The following is a 24,637-nucleotide window of genomic DNA, read 5'->3' on the forward strand; positions in this document are numbered from 1 at the left end:
TCCCTCCTGAAATTGGTCTACTTCAAATGTTTTTTAAGTATCTAATGAATATAGATGCAGCTCAATCTGTAATTTTATGATTTTGCAGATCTAATTCATAATTTTTTTAAAAAAATTAATCTAATTATTCAGACTCTTAGTTTAAAAAATATGCATTGAGTTCTGTGCTCGTGGACCAGAAGGTCCGGCGCCAGGGCCGATAACTACATGGGGCGTCGCCGCCAGCCAGCTCGACGAGGAGTTCACCGTGCCACACGATTAGCCTCCGTGACTATACTTGTGTATTCTATTCCCTTCTTCTCCCCATTTATCCAATGGTGTTGGATGTATCCCATTTTGGATTGTCTAGTCTTGGTTGAATTCAGATTTCTGGGCTCTGGTTTTTTTTTTTTTTTGCTGACGGTGAATGTGGTTTCAGGGCGAAGGTGATGTACAAGCAATCACATCAATAAGATATTTGGGCACAAGGCCCCTTTGATTTCTGGTGATGCTCATGAGCTATGAAAATTAATATTTTAAATCTAGAAAGAAGTTAAAAAATATATATTATTATTATGCTGATTGAGTGCAAGCATATCCTGCATTGGAGGTCTTCCCAAAGGAGCTCCTCATGTGGTGTTTTTCACCTGGGAGCCCCCACCACCGAGCTTCCTCAAGGTCAATTTTGATGGCTCAGTCCAGGATGGTGGTAGGAGGAGAGGTGCTGGATTTGTCATCAGGAGCCCGGATTTCTGCTTGGTGGCAGCAGGAGGCTGTCAGATCTTCGACATCTCGGTTCCAGGGGCAGAGCTGCGGGCAGCTTGGATGGGGTTGCGATATGCGCGATCCGTTCTTCGGGCGAGCTCCATCATCCTGGAGGGAGACTCGGCCACTGTGATCAGTTGGGTCCGGAAGGGCCCTTATAGCGATAGGGGAGTTCATCCACTGCTCCGGGATATATGGTTGATGGTGAGGGAGGGGGTACTCTTTCGAGCTGGGCATGTATATCGGGAGGCCAATGGGGCGGCAGACTGGGTGGCGGCATATGTTGCGTGCCACTCAGGCGGCTCACTATGGGTTGGTGAGGGTGATTTGCCTGGTGCTATCCGGGAGATTTTGTATGCTGACTCTTCTAGGTGTATTCGTACCCGTATAGTATGAATCATCGGTTTTAGGAAAAAAGAAGAAGAAGAAGAAGAAGAAGAAGAAGAAGAAGAAGAAGAAGAGTAAACAAGCCTCGCAATTCTTCAACACGAGAGGAACGTGCACGAACCGTGTACCTAAATAAAGAAGGAACCGATGCAATGGTCCATTCCATCCTTTTCCTTTCTAAATCCATGAAACAAGCTATGGTGTTCTTTTCCTCTTTTGTCATGGATGACACGTCATTAATAAAGAAGAGCGAGCTCATCTGATCAAATAATATTATATCTAGGTGCGTTGCACTAAAAATTTCAGAAGGAAAGTTGGAAGCGTTCATGCGGTCATCGCTTCGTTGGCGACGGAGGCTAGGTCTAGATGAGACGGACCAGCAAATTAATAGGACCAATCTTGAGCTACCCCTAAACTACCACCTACCACGCTGCGAGGTATGCCTCAGCCATGTTTCTTTCTCTTTTTTTTTTTTTTTCTTTTGACGCAACCTCTAGAGAAGTAGAAAACTAGAAATCGTCGTACCTGCAGCATTCGGCAGAGCTTGACCGCCTATCCCTCTCGGGCTTATCGCCCATTTAGACTTGTCCGTTTAGCCGAACAAACTAGGGCACCGCAACCACACAACCATCTACCGTGCGGGTCCATCTGGTGGACCACAACGCATTTCCTCCACTTGATATCCTCTTAACAATCTTGATGGTGCCCCTGCCAACCTGTATGGGCACGCACACATTTGCATACAAACAAATGATTCATGAGATCATAAACTTGATTGCTCTTCTCTCTCTCTCTCTCTCTCTCCAAAGAGAGCTTCCATAGAACAATTATATAATAATGAAGCACGTTGATCGGCTGTTATGTGTTAGAATTGCATGGGTATAAACAATCCTTTGGTCTAACAAAACTACAATAGAGTTTTGTCTCTTAAACTTCTAAAATTAATTCTTTCTTCGCTTGCATAATAAATGGCAATATTTAATCTGAGCAGTGCCATTCTGACTTGTCATGCAAGGGAAAATATTAGTTTTTGTAAGAGCAGAATGCAATGCATAATACTTTGAGAGTCACGTTCAATAGATCTCATTTTTAATGACCATGTTAATAGCATGACTCATATCTGCCAGGCATACATTTGAATATAGGACGTGAATTATTTCTCACAAAAAAAAAATGATATGTATTACATCATGTTCTAATGGAAATAAAGTCTCTTCAATGTACATGTTGGGCCTAAATTGCACCGTAATTCGAAGTAGTACAAATGTGTAACACATCGTTTTTTATTCCATGATTGAAAGTTGAAAATGTAATGAAAGCCGCACTAAGAGACCACCGTGCTAAAACCATCTACCCCACTATCAAAAAGTTAAAAGCATGCATGATATAGTATAGTCATGGGTTAGATCTGGTCTGGTGTTCTACCTGAATTTGGTTGTCATGTTAAATTAAAGTCGCTCGTGGAACGGTAAGCACAAGGGTGGGTAGTTTAAAAGTTCAACAATAAATTTATTCTAAGATGCAGGAAAATCCTAAACCAAGACCAATTACATTTCCCTTTCCCTTTCCCACAGCACGAATGACTTTTGTATGGAAATATCAACGTTGAATAGCATACCAACCAAAAAAAATCCGACTTACATGTTTGTTCCTTGACACTATTATATGAGATAGGAAAGAGCTTTCCATTCTTTAGCTTTATTCAACTATCATTCATGTGATTCGCGCCGTGATGGCAATGCCGTTTGACTCCTCGGAACCCTTGGGTCCTCAGGGTTCGAAATAGCCACTCGTGTGTATTAGGGACTAAAATGATTTTGTTTAACCTATTTACTTGTTTTCACATAAATTCGAATTTATTTTTAATAATATTTTTTTTTATAAATTTTTAGTTTGGATCCTTCAATGGCGGAGGGAAAAGGAGAAGATGAAATCTCCGAATTTTAGATTTGTGTATGAATTATCTGCTTATAATGTATTATGTACAGAATATATATACACGAGTCTAACTGTAACAAATTTTAGTTAGTTATGATGGTGACTCTATTACTATTACAAGTTGGTTACCTCAACCAAGATCCAACACACGTGGCTGCTGAAGAGACGGTCAATGCCATACCTAATGATTGACAAATAAACCCAGATAATTAGACTAACTCCAGAGTTTCTCTCCAAGAAATCAAAAAACATATACACGCTGAAACTCTACCACATTCGCCGGCTAACGGAGAACGAATAGATGAGCAACTGAATTCAAGTCCGAAGTCTTCTTTTATTTTTGGTAGAATCAAATCGGCAGGCTTAATGCGGCAGGAATTCTCTGTGGCATGTTGGTAAACAGAGTCCATGGTATCTATAAAACAACCATTAGTTTGGTGACGAGTGGGACGTGCGGAGAGATGCAGCATTAGGCTGTCATATGGTTCACATAGCCAATGTTCATTCTAAAAATCCAAGTCAGTCAATTTCTTGTGACAAATTGAAATGAGATGTTCTACGTACACCATGGAGATGTTGTAAGTAGAAGGATCCTGTAATTGATAGCTATTATTTGGCCCCAAATTAATACTATAAAGATTTTACCTTTATATTGTACATAAAGAGGTTGATTAATTTGGATTCTTAAATTTAATTACATTTTGATTAAGAACAATATTCCTGTTTGCCAATAATTATTAGCTCCACTAGCGGGCATTCTAGGGTTTAGACCCGAGCACTTTACCGCCCTATCATTTAAGAAACAAAAATCTTTTTTAAAATCTGATAGTATATCTTTTTCTTGAAAAAAGATTAGGCAGGATCTAATCACTTTCATTAAGCAAATGAGAGCACAGAGATTTTGTGTGGACCCACGCTAACGTGTGTTTAATCTCATATCGGATATGCGATGGATAGATCCTGAGTATTTATACCGAGCCAAGTAATTCAAATGATATCTCTGGCCAGTCTTTTTGGGTCAGGCTTTGAGTTGTTACAAATAATATTAGAGCAAATCTCGCTCATGGCCTTTGCGGATAAGAGGACCCTATAGCATAGGCCCATTGGGGTTGGCCACGAGTGTGATGTTTGTAATTAAATTTGAATGGATTTAAACTCTTAGTCTGGTGAGGACGTCAGTGCTTAAAGTGAGGAAAGTATGTGAGGATTCGCGCGGACGTGTGTTTAGTCCCATATCAGCTATGTGCTGGGCAGATCTCGAATACTAATACAAAGCTAAGAAACTCAAATAATATCTTTTGGCTAGTCTTTTTGAGTGAGATCCGGAATTATTAAAAATTTTAAAGGAGGAGGAAAAAAAAATCATAGCCCCGTAAGAGAAATCTGGTTTACTGATTATGTCGTTCCCATGAATTCAGATGGTCCAACAAAAACCAACCAACCACCACTTTCCAATTCTTCTTGATCAGCCTTGTTAAGGGCCAGTCAAACCAAATGTGATCTAGAGAGCTAGATAAAGCTGAGAGAGACCGGGTTGTTGAGGAAGGAGGACCATGGTTGTGTGGCTAAGAACTTTCACACTACGGACATCAAGAGGGCAGGGACCATTAATTCCCTCTTTTTCAGCGGCTTTTCGATTGTGGACATTTTTCCTTTACCGATCAAAATCATAATTAAAGACCTTCTCTTTTCTCCGACGGTGGCCGAGATCAATTTATCAAGCTTGATTGGCAGCGATCACAGCGCTCTCCAATGAGTTCAAAAGACTGTTGAACTCAGAAATCAAGGGGAGCACCGGAGATGGTAACCCACTGGGAGCATGGCTTTACTTCCAATCAAGTGGTTCCGAGTTCGATACGCACAGGCATCGATTAAATTGTGGAGACCAGATGCTCCCTACTCGGACACGGGGTCTAGAAGGGCGTATCGCTCTACTGGTAGTCTCGGTGGTGCCAGGTGTGACGTATTCACACGTGGTATTCGTGCCGGAGCTCAGAGGGGTAACCGAGCCGGGCCCACGGGTGGGAAGGATATGAGTAAAATCGGCTGGGGTGCCCAACACATGATCATTTCTGCCCACATCGAACATTCTCCTGGTGGGGTGGGGGTCCAGTGGGAGCTGCTACGTAGGGGTGGGCTTGTCCCTTCCTCCCGCCTTTTCCTTTTTGTACACAAAAAAAAAAAAAAAAAGAGGAGTGCAAATCGGCATTGCGAAGACCGATTTCCAATTTGGTGATAAACTTCATATTATACTGTAGAGAAACATGATTTGTTTGGGAAGGTACGGTCCCTCCAAGGCCAGAAAAGCCCAATGGGCCGCACCGCTCCCGCGTCGGCACAAAGGAGAAGCCAATCCGGACTTAAACTCTCCTCTCGCCGTCATTCTCTGTCCTCGTCATCCGGCACCGACTCCCTCGCGCGGTTCGTCCTGTCCGGGTCCATGCGGTCAAAGCTGTGTGTGAACAGGCCTATTAGCCTCTCTCTCTCTCTCTCTCTGCTTCCAAAATTACCTTGTTAAATAGAAAGAACGGCAAGAGCCCATGCACCCTCTCTCCTAAAGCTCTAGCCATGGAGACATCTATACGGATGGCGGCTCTGCACGTTTTAATTGACTTGCACTAACTTTTTTTGATCCGGATACCTTTCTTTCTCTACAGACATTCCACTCCCTTCAAATATTCCAAGGCTTCCCTTGAGGAGCTGGTACGCATGAGTTTGATGTGCTTCGAACTGGCAAACGCATCAGGCGGTAGCTCTGCCCCAGCACGGCATGATGATGTCGAAGAGGACGGGGCGGTGGCGAGGATGTCATCGACGAGGACGGGGCGGCGCCGCCAGGCTCAGGAGACGCCCACTATGATCCCGGCCTCGACCCGTATCGTCTCCGGGGAGCGGGTGCCTGGGGGCTTGGCTTGGGAGGTGGTGCCGGCCGGTTGTTTGGGCTCGGTTGGCTCGCCTTCTTCTTCGTCATCTTCGCATTCTTGGGGTGGTCAGGGTGGCGGCGGCGGCTGCGGGCAGAAAAGAACGAGAGAGGTGCTACCCCCCGAGTTGGTGATGAGGTATCATCATGGTTATGGTCAGTTTGACAGCTATCATAGGGGGGAGGCATCACCAAATGTTGTAGGTGAGTTGTTCGTTTCTCTGCAGCTTTGATTGCTCTCTAGCTAGATCTCGCTTTTGTTCTTCCTATGATTTTTATGCGCTTCGAGCTCTCTTATTAATTCACTGTCGACATGCAGATGATTTAATAGAGAAAATAACTCCACTGCTACAGTTCTGAAGGGTTTGATATATATCAAGAATAAGCAACACCTTGTCCTGGTGTTCTTACTTTTATCTTTGAACGAACACAGACAAATACTAATTATATTTCCCTTAATTTGTATCGGACATTATTGTGGCAGCATCTCGAATTAATGTTGATCAGAACTTGATGTACAGGTTTTCTAACTATTAAGTACTGAGTAGCGTTATTGCACATGTCATGTGAGAATTTATCTAAAATTATCATATATTTTGATGTTCAAAGCATCATGATCACGCTAATAACTCATCTTACTGGCAACTTTATATATGCATGCAAGAGCTCGCTTACCAGGTTTTCGTGTTCAGTCTCTTCCATCTTGTATTGAGTGCATTATTTGTTGCATGCTCGAGTTTGATCCCTACATGTTAACAAGATGACGAACAGCTAACAAATTCATACTCCCTGTCTCTATGCTTTTAAACTCCCGGATGCAGCAACATATAACCTCTTATAGTTTCTTCTTTCAGCTTCTATTCTAGCATGCATGAGTCTCTCTTGCTGTCATTATCCGTTGCATGTTTAACAAGGTGGCATGTAAATAATTATAGATTAGTCTCCCTTTTTCTTTTTATCTGTCTTTAAGATGCAGCAGCAAATAACTTCCTCGATTATCTTCCTTCTATTTCTCTATGTTGCAAGACTTCCATGGCAACAGAGAACTTCTCCTTCCCCTCCCAACCAAACCCAAAGATGACAGGATAGTCTCAAACTCCACCAACTCTTTATGTGCTCTTCATAGGATTTATCTTCTTTTAACTTCGTCTTCGCACGAATGCAGAAACTGAAGTAATACGCTTCTTAAATCATTTGGCGACACATCTTATCATCTTCATTGTTTCATTTTATACAACTTCGATCGATACCCCTATATAACACCTTCTCTCTCAGAACCTTGATCTCCTGACCCAGTCAAAGAGTAGTAATTTATATTTTTATCTTAAGTTATCCATATATTCATCCACCCCCTTCTATTATTTAATTTTCTCCTCTCTCACCGACACCATGATCCTAACTTCACTTTTTTTCCTTCTTTGTTCTTCCGTTATTCTATAGCAACAGAACATAGCAAACAGAGCCCCCAAACCAGCATCCAAGCCCCAGCCATGGAAGAGTCCTCCCCTTCCTCCTACCCGGAAGCAGCGAGGGAGGCTGCACCAAGGAGGCGATACAGGGGAGTCCGCCAGCGCCCATGGGGCAGGTGGGCTGCCGAGATCCGCGACCCCCACAAGGCAGCTCGTGTGTGGCTCGGCACCTTCGACACAGCTGAGGCTGCTGCCCGGGCCTACGACGAGGCCGCCCTCCGCTTCCGAGGCAGCCGAGCCAAGCTCAACTTCCCCGAGGACGCCCGCCTCCCCTCGACGCCTCCCTCTGCTGCTCCAGCAAACTCGAATTCTCCGGCAACTCTGAGCTCTGATGCATCGAGGGACTACTTGGAGTACTCGTGGCTACCGCAAGGGCTTGGGGAGTACCGGACGCTTCCACCGACAAGCCTTTCGGATCGGTCGATGTACTCCAACTATCCTTGGGCAGTGGCTTCCACGACGATGGATGGTTCTTTAGCTTCTGGTTCCTTGCAAACATCTTCCTCTGTTTTTGCTTCCGCTTCTCCTCCTCCTCCTCCACCTCCTCGGTTCTATACTTCGGAGGCAACAGCGTCAGAGAATTTTGTTGGGAACGGTGGCTCGGCGCTTCTGACGCCGTATTCAGCCGATTCCAGCCAACTACCGCCACCCACTTCTGAGTAGGGTATTTTCTTTCTCTTTTTTTTCCCGAGAATTTGGCCTTCTGTTCCTTTGAGTATAATTCCACCAGAGATCCCCTTTGGAGCATATATTATTTTTTTATTATATTTAGTCAAAAATTATTTTTTGGAAAAAAAATAACATAAGATATTATAAATCTAGAAGTCTAATGTCTAATCTTAACTCGGAAAGAAATACCAAATAGATTAGTTTCGGTAGTATTATATTGGAACCCCTTGCGTTCGGTGCTTAAGCATATCTAAAATGGCTATTCAATTATTTGAAAAAATCATATTGGTAGACTGCACATAAAATCATCCCAAAATTGAAATACTATGATGTTTCATTACAACTTGATATCGTGGAAGACTTGATCCATGGTCTGGAGATCTTTAAAATATATAATTCTTTTGTACATAAATATTTTAGGCCTTTTAAAACACATCCAACAACTTAATTGATGTTGGAATAACTTTTTTCTTTTTAAACACCCCATGCATATTTTAATAGTATATATACATAGATATATATATGTATATATATCAAATGGTCATGGAATGAGGAATCTGCTCTGACAATGTAATTATATGCTCGAATGAAACAGATGTTTGGGGGATGACCCCTATTTTTCCTAGCAAAACAGAGAGGAATTACTAGATATTTTATAATGCCCAACATCAACACGAGAGTGCCATGATAACATATCATAGTAAATTGATTAATTTCAACTTTGAAAAACATTATTATTACTAGCAGTTTGATTTAATTATCAGTATATGTTTTTGGAAGATTAATATAGTGTGGTAAAGGATAGCAAGATGTATACTCCTTAAATCAATTATGATATTATTAAGGAGTTTATCAAACTAGATAAAGATGTTATTTCCTAAGATTTTGAGATCCAGTCGGCCTAGGTTGACCAAGTTAACTTGACTCTTGCCCTTGGTGAGTCAAGTCGATTTTATCAAAAATTCGGATAAATCATCGACCTCAGCGGTCCAACCGTATGACTCACGAGTAGATATGTTCGAGTTGCATCTTTCATGCGAAAGAATGATTGATCTTTTTTCGTGACGTCGACTATTTCATTGTAGCCTATATAGATCTTGAAGCACTCCGAATTTTTTCATTCATCCGTTCGCATAGATCTCGAAGTGGTCATTGCACGATGAATTCGCTTAGAGGAAGATGAAGCTTCCTTTCATGCAACCCCAAAACTATAGCAAGCAATTGTTGGAAAAAAAGATAAAATGTGGGATAGGCCCAAGAAAACCTATTATTTTACTTGTTTTAATTATATATTAGCTTCTATATAATAAAATATTTTTAATAGTTCCTAGGCTAAAAATTATAAAATGAGAAAGTTGCGTGATTGTCTACTTATGCGTGCGTCTTTACCGGCAATAAAAGCCACCATGGGAAAGGAAGCTTTTGGAAAATTATTAACTAGTAATAGTTACCTGCTGGATTCTTCCCGTGAGCTTGTTGTCCAACCACCAAAAGCTCTCCACAAGTATTTAGTAGAAGCAGAATCAATAAGAGAATTCCAAAGATACAAGATGGCACAACCTCAGCACGTGTAAACCAAAAAGGCATGCACGCACGAGTACCTTTAGCACTCCTCCTTCAGATTATATATTGATGAAGCCCAAAGTACTGGCTCAAATACAGATGGCTGTGATTGGATGGGCCTGACGATCCATCCAATCATGATGGTCATGCTTATCATGGATGGCCATGATTGGAAGATAGGACCTCCCTGTATTTCTAATTCCTTATCTCCTAAATTGCCTCTCTTACTACGTTGTTTCAGAAAATGAGGTCACTTAATGCTTGTCTGTTTCTCGTTAAGAATGGAAGAACTAGAAATCAAATTAAACTTCAGTCGGATTATAATTCTGTTTAACTTCGATTTACCATTTCATCACTGAGAATAGATATTAGTGAAGCCATTTTCGTTTTCAGAAACTGTGTCCACTCACACTGCTAGCAATTAGCATTTCATATATAAAACGAGCTGCACCGTCTTGCCTGCTGGACCTGCCGCATCTCCAATCACGGATGGTCCATGATTCGAAACTGGATTTCTCCAATCCAGCCCCAAGCTGGAGAGAATTCATACAGATTATTCTTTCTGGTTCTTTTTCTATGATGAAAGAAGCCCCCAGACTTGTCGCAGAGAATACAAACATAGATCACACGCAGCACATACATTCTGCTGCTCCATGAAAAACGTGACCTTGCACCGAAGATTAAACGAGCCCGGGAGAAACCAGCAACCCGGACATTAAGCTGAACAGTATGAATTCTAATGTACTTTGCACTCCTGCCTTTTAAGTTACCATTATAAAGTCACTCTTGCTGGTTTTGCTTTCCATTGGCACATAACATTTTGAAATCTCCATCCCTGCAGACCGTGCAAGCTGCAGCAGCAACTTTGGATCCTGAATGACTATTAAAAAAATAGCAACATGCTAGTTTCTATCACTCATTCCACAGCTTTCTGTCACATATAGGTACTCGAAAAACCAACATCCCTTCATTACTCAACGCTTACACTTGACCAACATGTTTTCATGATTAGTTCGCAAATGAGCTTTATACAAGACAAAAAAAAAATGACAAGAACTTGAAAGGCTGCGTCGAGGACAAGCAACCATGATAAAGGACACATGCCACTACTAATATATCCATATATGAGCTCCACCACTGCAAAATTAACTACGAAAAGGAACTTTTAGACGAAGGAAGCCGATCACCACCTCTGCTGCCAAAGATGGCTAGAACCGAGACATACATGTCCATAGTTGCCATGGTCATTCCGTACTATCATAGAAGCCTACACAAAACACAAATCCAAAATGTGCCAGTCTTCTTCCCACCAAAAAAAATGTATGCAAGTACCAAGTGCAAGAAAAAGAGGGAGCACACCCACCATTATCTCCCACCATCCAAAGGTCAATCTAAATACTCTGAAGCTGGGAGAAGGAAATACGAATGACCGACCGGTCAACGGTGCTTGCATGCTTGCATACCAGAGCCTCAGTAGCCTGTTCCTCGTTCTCAAACAGAACCAGGGCTTGCTTCTTCCCATTGACCTCAAAAAGCTTGCTGTTTACAATTGGGCCATGCTCCTCCAGGTGAGTCACAATTTCATCCTCTGTGATGTCCTGAGGGAGAGCTGACACATGGATCATTTTGGTTGGAACACAGCAATATCGGTAGTTTTTAACTGCATTATTGTTGAAGCGATTAAGGCTGGACCCAGCATATTCGTGGGTGTCGGGGGCTGGCGTGATGTTTGGATACTTCGAGAAGTTCACCTCCATTCTCTTCCCAAACAACATTGCACCCTGACATAAAAGGGGAAGAAAAATGAAGCAAACAGGACAATTCAAGGTACTCCAAATTCAAAGTAATGGAATGTGGACCAGATCAAGCTGGAAACAGGCAGGTAAGCTCTAAGCATCAGAGTTCCAGTTTTCACAATTATCAAGAGAGAGAAGGGAAATGTATTTATTCCATTCTCAGTGGCATTTATTACACAAACCACTTGCAGTGATTGTCCAATCAATAAGCGGGGTAGTCACCAATAATGGGACCACTAAGCACAGGCTTTTCAGTTCCAAGATGTCTATCGGCACAAAGAAACAGTAATTAAACGTGCACCGACAGCATTCTATCCGAAAATATGTTGGGAGATCATTTTGCTCTACATTTGCCTACATAAGAAATCTTCTGGTCATTCATGGTATGCACAAGAGATAAAATGTAGCGGCTTGTTTTTATCTATTTCAGCACGGTTTGCAGATATAGACTAGCCGCTACATATGAAAATTAAACGAAGGTTGAAGTTGCTGACAACAGAGAGATGGAACTCATCACGAAAATACTTTTGTTTGACAGCGCAGGTAGAAAAGTTGAAAACTGATGAATAAAGGGCGTTCAGGTTATAGCATGACAGTGCACAGTTACATCAGAAATTGAAAAGGCTTTTTCTGTGGATTAACTGACAAGGTTTTTGGAAGCACAGTAAACAGTAGGTAAATAAATCCAAATTGTCATGTCACATAATACTAAGTTATTCAAGCACTCATAGAAAAACAAAAATAACAATTGCCAAGAATCCTTTCCATCTATGGTTGACTTCTGCCATTGTTCACCATTAATTCCTAACAAGGATTCATCTTCCATATAGATTCACCGATCATATCAAGACATAATCAATAATTAGGAAGCACCAATAATTAGGAAGCACCAAGTGAATATTTTCCAATTATGACTTGATGAATACAACTGAAGAAAAATTAACATTGTTGCAACTAATTTATTTTCCAACAATCCATATCTTGGAGACCAAATGGTGATTCAACAATTAAAGCTAATAAAGTTAAAGTACAAGAGAGGTCAAGAACAAGCAAACCTTCAAGAAATGTACAGCCAATTCAGCCTGAAACCCATCCCCCATCTGAACAAGTGCATGATCTGGTTTATTGCGGAGTAGCTTGATTCTTATGATGTTGCCATATATTGAAAACAGATTAAAAAGCTTATCCTCGTCAATTTTCTACAGTCATAATACAAATTGAAGGATTAAGCAGCCCTGTGTGAGGAGTGCTAGAGGAGCAAAGGAGAAAATCATAGAATGGGTAGAGTTAGACTTACATCAGGATTCAAATTAGTGACCAAGATTGTGCACCTGTCATTAGTACCACTTATTCCAGGAGGCAAACCGCCACCAAATGCAGCTGCAATTGCCGCAGCATTGCTCATCTAATAAAAACAATGATAACATGGCATGCAAATATAATTGTGAGAAGTTTTTTTGTAGCCATTAGGAAAATATAAATGAAATTGCATGTTACTCAAATTAATTAAGAAAATGGCATCACAAATAAACATAACCTGCTAATGACTCAGATTTGGCTCAACAAATACTCACCTGTGCAAATGCAACTGAAACAAAAAGAATCCAAAAAAAGAAATATCAGCGAATGGATGATGAATAAAGACTTGAGTAAGAGAGGAACTTAGAATAGGCACCTCTGGCTCCAGGTTGAAGTGCGTACAAACCTCCTGCATCACCATACCCAGGCTGCCTCAAATAAAACAAAGAAATGAGACAATAAATGATACAAAGTATTAAAAGAAAAATTTTAGCTTCGAAAAAGGTACACTTTCGGCATTTGACTGCTAGAGCAAAAAAAAAACCGCAGGGGGTGGGTGGGTGGGTGGGAGGGTGCTGGGCAAAAAAAAAAAAAAACCAAAGCCAATGAAAATCCAACTTACTTGCGATGATCTACCTCTCTGTTCGGTAGGTAAAGATGGATTTGTGAAATCTCTGAACAAGGATAACGGGCACATTTAGCAAAATAGCAAAATCTGTATTAAGATAAACGAAAAGGACATGGAAGGGAAAAAAAGAGAAACATGCAAGAATGAATAAAAAGAAGACCAAGACACAACAATTGCTTTTCCTTAAATAGTTTTTTTTTTTTTTGATACAGTATAGTATAGTTAATTAGTTATTAAAGTAATCAATCATATAGTTAAATTTGACAACCTCAAAGAAATCCTGGTGATGGAGTTTTTCTGTAAAAAAAGTTTACCAAGAGAAAGGGAGTAGCCTCCATTAGCTGCACCAAGAATTTGCAGGAGGGTCAACTTCATACAAACCCTTAAACATATAATAATGCCCCCTTGCTTTGGAAAATATTTATCGATGGTCACCCAACATTAGTTTCCTCCTACCTTAATTTAATTGGATGCCTTTTTTTTTGAAATTTAGTTAAAATGTTCTCGAATGAAACAGATGGTCATGAGATCATGATGCATTTCAGCCTCCAGCTTATGCACAGACATAAGGTGAATGGCTCTAACTTGATTGAAGAAGGTTAAATATGGCCAGGCGGACCGAGATCATTTTGTTAATTAAGGATACTGCTCCTTTCTTTAAATGGCAATCACCAACTTGATATTGTACAAGGGCAGAGCCACGACTACAGCTTCAGACACGGTGGGGAGAGGGGTGATGGTGTGGGATAAATGGGCAAATACAAAAACGGGAAAGACAATGAGACAATGTGATTAAAACAATTATGCTACAGTCACATAATGACAATGATCTAAAATCATTATAAACTGTCATAATTTAATATGATCAATTATTATAAAAATATTTTAAAATTAACTTCATATTAGATTGCTTATATGTTTGTGATAATTTCATGATAACGTAATGGCTCATAACAACAAAATAATAGTAACAGTTAAAATTTTAAAAAGTTTGCATTCTTTTTAACATGATAGCAGTTTCACAAAATTGAAATGTCATTTGAACCACATTTAACGACAGATTTATAATTAATAAAAATATTTTAACTCTATAATTAATAAGAATATTTTTTGAAAGTGAAAATATTTTAAATTTATTGATAATCCATTCAAGTCTTGTAGACTTGGGACCATTCCAATTATATAATGCCCAGCATTTAACTAATCTATGCTACAATATTGACCCATTAGTCCTTTATGCTCGTCTCTTGGCAATATCTGTAAGAGTAGATTAGTTATTCTTCGCCATTATCATATCAAATACTGAAACACCTACTCTTGAAAAAAAATAAATGATTATTCTGACAAAAAATGGATCCAACCAGTTATCCTGCAATATTAATAATATATGAAACAAATATGGCATGGATAAAGGAGAAACAGAAAAAAGAATCATGGACGATGATCTGACCTCAATCAGTATGAAAATGGAGAAGTGAATCATCTACACGACAGAGGAATGATAACCCATGAAAGATGGAAAATATATAAATACTACAAGAGAAATATGACATGGCGGTGATCTCATTGGATTTGGAGTAAGATCCTCTTTAATTCACATTTTCCTTTGATATGGCTTATTTACAGTCTTAATTTGATGAGAACTTTAGTTTTCATATTGAACAGGATTCTGAGTACATGCATTATGGAGCTTTCTTTTCTATTTGGATAATTTCATGCCAATCCACCTTTAATTTATTTGCCATAGTTAGATCTAAGCCACGGCTTTTCTAAGAAACATTCTAACATATTTCTCATTGTATATGTTTCTTTTGTGGGGGAGGGGGGGTGGCACATCCTGGATTGTAGAAGGGGGAATGCCCAAGTTTCAAAAAGCCTAGCGCAGAGGATTTGGAATGAAAAGTGGCTTGCAGTTGCAGAATATCAAGCAGGAAATGAATGCAGGGGGATTGGATAGGCAGTAGGTGGATGAAGAAATGAGCAAGATGGAGACACCCAATCATCAAAGTGATATGGAAGTGTATGGCTAGGTCTAAAAGATTTGAGGAATTGATGAGCTTTAGTGTTTGAAAGGACAGGAAAAAACGTTTTAGTTTGACCACAAAGAGTTGATTAGCCTAAGCTTTTAATGTTGCAGTAGTATTATTAGGCATCAGTCAGTGATTATTGGATTACTTCTGCTGGAGAGGTGGTGTATGGAACTCATGAAAGAAACCCAATGAGATGAGAAGAGTAAGGTCAATTGCATGTTTTCTATCATAGAAGAGGTTTTGTTAGTAAGAAATGCCAGTGGATTATTTTCCATTCTTGCTTCTAAAGAACTTTTACTGTTAAGGTAGTGAGATAATGCAATTGGTCAGAAATTCTCCTCAATTGCATTAAAGTACATCACAAGGAGCTTGAGTTTAAGTCCACATCAATACGCATCCTAGTTTCAAACCAGAGCCTTATCTCATATAAAGATAAGGCAACGAAGACGTCATTAATTTAGATAGTTCACTGAAAGCAGATCATAAAACGGTATCAAATTATTCATATAGCAAACCTAATTCTTTAAATTTACCACATATCAAGTGAATAAGATTACTGATTGTTGCTGAAACCGAACGATTCCCCCACAAGGTTCGTCTTTTATGTTGTACAATTACATTGGAAAGAAACCTCACGATTGATATCATTGCAGAAAAAGGAGTCAACATTAACATGAAAACACCATTCACTTTATACAGGACGAGATCATGGACCATCAAGTCTATTTAGTATATTATACTTGCTCAACTAAAGCTTCTGTTACCTTTGTTGGCAATGAAAAATCTAAAATCTAAGCCAAATCCCACTAACACTAAACTTGATAATGGAGGAATTCAAGGAGCATGCAAGCCCGAATACTCAATGCCATGTAATTCAGAATTCGGATAAGGAATAGCAAAGGTAATTTTGACAATATTGTACTGCAAAGCCTTTAATCCCCTATAGGTTCGTGAGTGATAGGTAACAGGACACATTGTTTCACCAAAAGAGACCCTCTATTCTTGCCCTCAAAAAAAGCGTTCCCCTTGTACTTTCAAAATAATTTTGGTTTTTTTCTTACCTTTTATCAATCTCAGAAAGGATTTGCTTGCATCTTCTCATAATTTTTGATATTTTTCTCGTCCACTAAAAAGATGTGGTCACCTTTAATGTGATTGACCATTAACAATAGACTACTCCAAATAGTCAGTCCCGAACTGGGCAACTGGAAATCATATAGTACAAATACAAGATTTTTTCTTAATATCAGATACATCAAATGGCATTCTAGTTGTCAACATACCTAGACCGCTCGTTGTTGTAGTTAACTTGTAACTCATTGAGACTGGATTTTGAACAGGAAAAAGAAACCAGTAAGAAATCTACAACACGGGGAACAAAGAAATAACCAAATAATTGCCAGTCTAGAAGGAACATACTTGGAAAACTGTATATCTAGCTGACAACAACCATCATATATGTTGCGGCCCTACATAAATAACCATACCATCATTAATATCAGCTTCCTGATCCGAAGGCACCAGGCAACTATGGAAACTAAACAGAATATAAATGTCATACTTGCAGTGTACTTCTTGCTTGCATAGCACTCTGGCGTGATTGATACTGGATAAGGGCTTGAAAACCTACACAATTAGGAAAAGGAACATTCTAAATATCTACTGCATGGTCTTCATAGCATGAAAGAAAGTAGGTATCATGAAATATAAATCATAGCAATCAAACTGAGAAAAAATATTTTAAACAAATATACAAACAAATGCATAATATAAAATCCACCCAACCAGTTATAAAATCCAGAAAGACTTAAAAGAGAAGAGTGAGAAGACTTGAAGAAGCTGACCAGCTGACTTCTGAAATGTGACGATCTTCTCCACAAATCCATGAGGAGAAAACACTTGATGCAGAACTTCCACTGTTATAGGATAGAGCATGTGATGAATTGTAACTAAGAGGATTCGGTTGGGTTGTGAATCCTGAGTGCCCCATAGCAGACCATCATAAAGACAGAGAGAGAAAGAGAGAGAGAGGAATAAATAGAGAAGAATATATAGTTGAAAGAACAAGAAACTGTAGAGAGAATAAATTACTTAAAATTTGAGCTATATAGAAGTATGTATGGAGGTGAATAGATAGGTAAGGAAAATAAGAAAAATATACGACACAGATAAATTGTTAAAAAGTCCTCAAGTAAAATTTGCTAAAATGTCTCTTCTCCCACACATGCAATTAACCCTGTAACTTGATTATATCATTATTATCATTACCACAAGTATAGAAACACATGGAATGCCCACTCATGTCTCTCACAGTTGGCCAAGCACACATACACATACACAAATACACAGACACACATACACACACATATGCATACATACATATATAGATACATACATTCATTATAGGGGTGTACTGTAAGTACTTTCATGGTTAATATAAGTATCCCGGGATGCTACCCATAATACATTATAATTCAACCTGACATGCATTACGTAGAGTTTCTAAACCCAGGTTTTCTGCTAGTTATATTATCTCAAGTTTCTAAAATATATAGAAACAGTAGCAGGTCACCAAATAGGATTCACTATTAGCAGTTCTCTCAAACCACAAAATGTAATGTGCTATACTCAAAATGCTTAATACAGCAATGGCCACCTAATTCGTACGAAGTCTCGTGACTATTTGCTGACTTAATAAGATATCTTCCAAAATGGCAAATATGATCAAATCCACAATTACATAATTAAAACTACACACTTTCTCAGTCTTTTAAAAGCAAATAATATCTCAATGCCAAATGCATCTAGCATGAATTGCTGATCACAGACACCAGTTCTACCCTGCGATAGGTAGAGGACTGCATAGGCATGTTTGAAACATTTAACATAGAGCACACGTTTAAGAAAGTTAGTTCCCTTGAAGGAAGACAACTGCCTAGGCATATGTGCTTACATTCTCCTTACTTTTACCCTTGACTAGCATGCTTTTTCCAATATATATGGGATTGACTTGATTGACAAAACATGGTTCAGTTATGTTTGACAACATTTTTCAACACAACCACTTATGAGCGGGTTGGAAAGCACCAAAGTTACTTTCACCAACAATGAATTACAATTCAAAATAGTGCTGAAGCTCTGTTCCAAGAAAGATAGATTTGACTGCCATGACATAGGCTTTCTACCTACAAAATCAGCATGCTAGTCTACATACCATAATACCTAGTCTCCAGTATACATGTACTATCAGTATGCAAAATAAGAAAAACTGGTTAGGTGTCCTAAAAGGAGTGGATTTCTACTTAAGAAGCAACATAATCCACCTATGTAAATTCATTATCATAACGAAGAATTGGACAGTTTTGCTGAAAAATGATTGAATTCACACTATATTTGACTCAAAAGAAGTTGGGGAGAAATGAGTGCCGAGCAAACATCTTTTTTTGCTGCATGAAAGTCCTGAGTCCATAGTTACCGATTGATTTACAAAATACCAAAATGGAGATATAGGAACACGAATGTAGGAAGGAGCATAATAATTCTCAGGCTATAGTTGAAATCAGTTTTACATAACAAGTCACTGGTTACTCAAACAAACTGTCCAAACCATCTCAAACAGTCAATAAACATCAAGATAACAAACAGAATGCCCTATTTTTGAAATTTAATCTTCTTGAAATGGATTCAGAAAATCACATCTGTACATACAACTATAATTAATTCACTTATTCAATCACTAACCTGATCACTCTTCCGTCCTTGAGAGGTCTGGTCTGCTGTTGTCAGTTCCTGATGCGAAGAAAATTGGATGTAAACATTCCTTCCCCTGAACTTGCAACATTGTAACCCAGGTCAGATACTTGTAAAAAAAATTCTTGATAAAATTTAAAAAATAAAAACTAATATTGAGTAGGCAGGGATTTTAGCATATGAGAGATTAAGTTAACCCATTTCAGTTAAATATAGGACTCTAATCATCTATAGCCAAAATGAAGTAAACAAAGGATACCAAGTGATCAAAATATTAGACATTAGATACCACAAACGAACATCCACCACAAGCTGCGCCATAGTCCTATAATATTTTATGTACATGATGACCATCATAACAGGCTAGAGACTGAGCCAAAAAATTACACTTGACAGCATACATATGAACTTCTGATTCACATTTAATGCATTGCGAATGAGGATAAGAAGAACCTAGAAGAGTTCTTTAGTACATGCAATGTGCGATGGGAGAATATTCCCAAAGCTAGTCATTGTGTCAGAGACAATGTTTGAGGAGCTCCACTTTTAGGAAGGACAATGATGCATGCATAAGTCTAACCCAAAAATAAAGCCTACATTCACATAGGCACAGATATAACTTGATCTTGGAAGATATTGAATCAGTTCGTTAACTAGCACATATAAATATATTTTCAAAACATGAACACAATTGCATGAACTTTTACAAACAGAGGTGATCAATAAATTTCAATCGATTGTCAAAAATTCCAAAAAAGTGGCCTTACTTTAATGAAATGGAAGAACCACAATAGCATACCGAGAATCAAATGTTCCCACCAGACCTACTTGACTTGAGACCACAAAGATAGCTGATAACAGCTACTTTTTTGCTCAAACCATACTTAAATTGTCACTCATATAGCACCATTTTTCAAGGATCATACAGCAAAGACAGTTCCTATTTATTGACAGTGCCCCTTTTCTCTCCCAAAATATCACAGCAAAATCCACCAGGCACCTACCTAGACCCATGTAAGGGAGTCATTTAAGGCCTGGCAGGCTTCGAGTGTCAATGGAGCTCATAGCTACCAAACTATATGTCAACAACAACACGTGACAGATACTAACAATGCACTCATGTCAAAGGCAATCCACTGTTACCAATTTCTTGGCGCCATTAGTGCAGGAAACCATATTATTTCATTAATCTCAATATCTAGAATCCAACAATCAAATTTTCATTGCAACTCAACAAGACCTGGTAATCTTTTTCAAGGAATAATCAAATTCTAAAGAACTTTAAAAAATATTTAAATTTCAAGTGGGATCAAATTCATTTTCAAATCCAGCCAAGATTAACTACCCCTTGCCAAATCTGCTTATAACAGAGAATCCAGAACAAGATTACCAGATCACCTCATCAATGAAATCCAACAATCATGACTGCCAAATTTGTCTCCATGATTTAATCTAGCCATCTCTGTTATAGGCTTTGGAAGTTCACAGTTCATACAGAGAGAGAGAGAGAGAGAGAGAGAGAGAGAGAGAAAGAGAGGGAGGGGGGCGGAATCCAAAAACACCAGCTGCAAAGTGTGGAATAGCTACCAAACAATAATAAAGCATGATTAAAATCACAGTAAAAGGAGGATAATTGAACTTAAGTTAATCATGTAGTTCTTCCTCTCATGTTACTATAGCCCAAGAGTAGTTTAGCATCAACTTAAGCCCCTTCTCTCACATCTTCCAGACGAATAGGATTCGTTTATCATTTATCTCATTCTACTTAAGATCAATTAACATAATAATACAAATCTGTAGATATTCATATCTTAAAAGCTATTAATTAGTGTACCAGAACAAAAATCATAAATATAATCAACCACTTGATGAAAAAAATAACTTGGAATTCCTAAAGACCTATTAGCAAGTGAACATATAACCAACAAAATGGCTCTTCCCCAAGGACGGTGGTCAGTACTGAGTTGATGACACTAGCACCATACTGAGGTAAAGAAACAAAAGCAACAACCAAATGTAAAGGTTGAACTACACCAATAATACCATGTGAGTGTGGTGTGAGAGGAAAACAAATTACAAGGATCTCACTCAGCTTCAAATCAAAAAGAAAAATAAAATTTGTTCTCAATTTTTTTACTAAGAAAATTTTGCATCCCTCAGAAAGTTTGGCAATAAATAAGGTCCATGAAAGTAAGTTAAATGTAGCAGAAATGAGAATTTTGAGATGGTTATGCAGTAAAACTAGGTAGAATAGAGGGCAATATGAGTAAAAGCAGTACAGGTTGCACAACATAAGGACAATGATGAGGACGGAGGAATAATCAGATTTCGATGGTATGGGCATGTCAAAAAAAGGGATCTGAGAGGATTCCAGTAAGGATGGGTTTTAATGTATGCTAAAGGATGCAAACATGTTTAAAGAGGAGGGAAAACCAAAGGTTACATGAATGGAAATTGTAAAAAGGACATTGCAGAGTTTGAAATAATATCAGAGGCAGCCCTGGACAGGAGTGCTTGGAAAATGAGAATTAATAAAGCCACTTCCAAATAGTTGGAACAATGACTGACGGTTAGCATTATGGTTATGATTCATTGATAGCAAATCAAATTGAAGCATAATCTGTTGACACGAATGAGACATTTAAGTACCAAAAAAAGGGTAGTTTATAGTATCTAAGAAAGAAAAATGTTGGATTAAAAATCTCAAAAGCCACAGTGACAACCTCGAAAGACAACCCACATACAAACAAGAGCACTACCAGAAAATCCTTTATCCATTGAAAAGTTAGTGATCAAATGTGTATCGGTATGTGTCATGTGAACACGATGCCGTGCAAAGCTTCACTTCTGCTTTGTTTGTAGTCTGGACGGGCACCCGAAGTTTTTAGTTGGATTTTGGGTCAAAAGAAAGTCTTGGTACATGATAGCCTTCCTAAGTTACTAAAACAATGTTAATAAAGTGTACGCTATATGTGGTATTAGCTGCCATACAAATAAAAATCTATGAGATATAAAATTTTCATGGAAAATGAGAAAAGGCTTATCCAAGAGAACTTTGCAAAGAGGTAATTCATATATTTACTTCTGTTTTTGACATTTTTTTCACAGAACAATCCCTTTATGATATTTTTCAAGTAATTACAACAGAAGTCCTAGCAGCTTTGTTATCTGATATCTCTTCAATAATATTTGTGATCAACCAGGAACTGGGAGTCCATTAGAATGCAAAGTAGCATCAATTTGAATAATATTCCAACTTTCTTACCTACTTTGGGAAGAAGCTTTATGTCATTCTTAAGAATATAAATCTGTTGGACTTTGCTGTATTGATTTTCTTTAAGCCGAGGACCGATATAGCAATCTAAATCTTGCTGTTTAAAAATGTGGTTCCTAAGACTGCATATGCATGCTAATTAGTCTCGTAAACACATAAATAAACAAGGGGAAAAAACTTATCGTGACCACCATAACGTAGCATCCCTTTAGGGCAATAAAAACAAATGAGAACCAGGGCCCGCCCGCGCCGGGGGGCGGTGTGCGGGCGGGCGGGTGGTCGATGTCCAAAACAATACCTGACACTTGGTTGAACATTTGTGTAGTACTGCAGGACATTAACAGCGGAAGGCAAATCATGCATCTGGATAAGAGCCTGAGACAATAGGAAGGTACCAGCTAACTCACGAGTAATCCATACAAATCACCACGAAAAGAGAAACAGTGAAATACATAAAATAAAGTGTAAAACCTGATTTTTAGCCCGTAATATCACAAGCTTACTGACAGGGCCAAATGGCTGCACTAACTGAAGAAGGTCATTCTGTAGAAAAAGGAATAAATATGTCAAATTGACCGAAAAGAGAGAAGCTTACGTGCTTCAGTTGCAAGAATACATTCAAAAAATTTCCAAAAAAAAACACCTCAGAAATTTCATGCCCAACATTTCGGATGTGAATGACTTTGGAGGGCTCCGTCATCCTTGCTCGATCTCTTCTGCAAACAAAAATAGCAGCAAAATGTCGATATCTTTCACTATTTTTTTCCAAAAGACAAACCATAAATAGTGAAAAAAAGACTTCTACCCATTCCTTCGATTCGAAGACAGAGAACAAACAACAAAAACAGCAAAGAGAGTTCAAAATCGGAGCCACGAGAAACCGTAGATGACCACCACTGCACTAAACGCAAGCTACGGTTCCTCATACCGAATTAGAACACCAAAAAGTAGCAGATCCAACAGCAGTGCGAGACCTCACCTTGCAAAACGAGAGATCCGAGGATCTGCGAGGGTTCCAAGGATTTGGGAACCGAGCTAGCGATACGGAATCTAGATAATAGACTTTGGCTAGGGTTTTTCTCCTCTATCCGGCTCGCTTTTAAATCGTGGAAATGGAAGATCGGAGGACAAGATTGGGCTCGAAATGGGGCGATGGAGCGGCAACTACCCTAGCTCTGGATCTTTCTTATTAAGTTCGCGACCACCGAACCGATTAGAAGTCTTACTCTGCTCCTCGGAACAACGAGGGTCTTTCTTTCTCGATTCGACGATTCCCCCAGGGCTTGATTGGTCGTTACGCATGGGGTTTCAGATGGGAAAATAATGGCCGTTCGATGATATCGCCCGTCTGAAGGGGCTAACATTGACGTCCGAGATTTGAAAGAGCCGCGTGGTTGTGTTGATGTTATTTGGGCCTGCGGCGTAAGTTATCCCAGCAGGATTGAACCTACACCAGGCGTCCCAGCTCAGCAGTGCACTGGACCAATAATATACCGCCACGCGAACATTCTTGCCACCTCAGCGGAAAGTTCTCAGCTCCGGAAGAGTCCGCGGGTGCCGGAAAGACCTCTGCTCGGAGGCCGCGGGCGGCCGGCGATGCAGGTGGAACGGGACGGCGGCGGACCCCTAGAAGAATACAAAGCCGCGGGCGGCCGCGTGTGGGTGGCGACGCTGGTGAGGTCGAAGAAGAAGGCGGAGGGGCGGCCGGTGACCAGGTCGTGAACGGGGAGATCTCTCCCTCTGTTTCAGGCCCGCAGCAGAGGGGAGGGATTGGTGAGATCTCTTCCCTACGACGGCTTCGGCCAGCCAAATCCGGCAACGGGCGAGCTCCGCTTCCGGACGCCACCCTCCGGGGAGATCACGACCGGATTTCTCCCGATCTGGACGCCGCCAGCCGCGACCGACCAGGAGTAAGAGACGATCACGGACGAGGACGCTCGGAAGGAGCCCACCAACCGTTCGACGAATTGATACGCTTGCTCCAGTTAGCGCGCGCCTCCGGGGAGATCTTCCCTGGCTTCCACTTTGTAAGCGCGCCAAAACCAGAATGGAATCGGGACCAGGATTTGGCTGGTTGACGGTGCGGTTGGATTGGCTGTACCGTTCACTGCTTATGATTTTCTCGTCTTCTTTCTTTATTTTTTGGATCTCAAAATGAGACCTACGGTCT

General features: G+C 39.7%; 2 protein-coding genes across 4 annotated transcripts; one reads left to right on the plus strand and one right to left on the minus strand.

Moving 5' to 3' along the window:
• The first annotated feature begins 5,635 nt into the window (after positions 1-5,635).
• Positions 5,636-8,207, plus strand: LOC103710089 (uncharacterized). Of its 2 annotated transcripts, none has more exons than XM_008795701.6 (2): positions 5,636-6,193; positions 7,430-8,207. In XM_008795701.6, exons 1-2 carry the CDS (start codon positions 5,779-5,781, stop codon positions 8,119-8,121), a joined length of 1,107 nt encoding a protein of 368 aa, XP_008793923.4. In that variant the 5' UTR covers positions 5,636-5,778; the 3' UTR covers positions 8,122-8,207. The 2 variants fall into 2 exon arrangements, with proteins under 2 accessions (XP_008793923.4, XP_008793924.4); XM_008795702.6 differs by having other exon boundaries at positions 7,436-8,207.
• Positions 8,208-10,631: 2,424 nt separating this feature from the next.
• Positions 10,632-24,467, minus strand: LOC103710090 (polypyrimidine tract-binding protein homolog 3-like). Of its 2 annotated transcripts, XM_008795704.5 has the most exons (16): positions 23,447-24,467; positions 23,111-23,183; positions 22,939-23,010; positions 22,766-22,842; positions 19,185-19,269; positions 17,288-17,420; positions 17,005-17,069; positions 16,863-16,912; positions 16,727-16,768; positions 13,408-13,459; positions 13,162-13,213; positions 13,061-13,074; positions 12,784-12,891; positions 12,542-12,685; positions 11,054-11,471; positions 10,632-10,957 (listed from the first exon to the last, which is right to left on the minus strand). In XM_008795704.5, exons 2-15 carry the CDS (start codon positions 23,165-23,167, stop codon positions 11,082-11,084), a joined length of 1,341 nt encoding a protein of 446 aa, XP_008793926.1. In that variant the 5' UTR covers positions 23,168-23,183; positions 23,447-24,467; the 3' UTR covers positions 10,632-10,957; positions 11,054-11,081. The 2 variants fall into 2 exon arrangements, with proteins under 2 accessions (XP_008793926.1, XP_088562383.1); XM_088706257.1 differs by lacking the exon at positions 16,727-16,768 and having other exon boundaries at positions 23,447-23,698.
• Between the last annotated feature and the right edge of the window lie 170 nt (positions 24,468-24,637).

This window comes from Phoenix dactylifera, chromosome 11, assembly GCF_051530095.1.
Source record: "Phoenix dactylifera cultivar Ajwa chromosome 11, Ajwa_hap1_PhDact_Kaust_v1.1, whole genome shotgun sequence".
Classification (NCBI taxonomy): Eukaryota; Viridiplantae; Streptophyta; class Magnoliopsida; order Arecales; family Arecaceae; genus Phoenix; species Phoenix dactylifera.

Excerpts from the sequence above, each read along its gene's own strand:
- LOC103710089 (XM_008795701.6), top strand. The coding sequence starts at position 5,779 with ATGAGTTTGATGTGCTTCGAACTGGCAAACGCATCAGGCGGTAGCTCT. Across the intron at positions 6,194-7,429 it reads GGCATCACCAAATGTTGTAG|CAACAGAACATAGCAAACAG; the intron begins GTGAGTTGTTCG and ends GTTATTCTATAG.
- LOC103710090 (XM_008795704.5), bottom strand. The coding sequence starts at position 23,167 with ATGACGGAGCCCTCCAAAGTCATTCACATCCGAAATGTTGGGCATGAA. Across the intron at positions 16,913-17,004 it reads AAGCAAGAAGTACACTGCAA|GGCCGCAACATATATGATGG; the intron begins GTATGACATTTA and ends TTATTTATGTAG. Across the intron at positions 16,769-16,862 it reads CTAGATATACAGTTTTCCAA|TCTCAATGAGTTACAAGTTA; the intron begins GTATGTTCCTTC and ends TTCAAAATCCAG.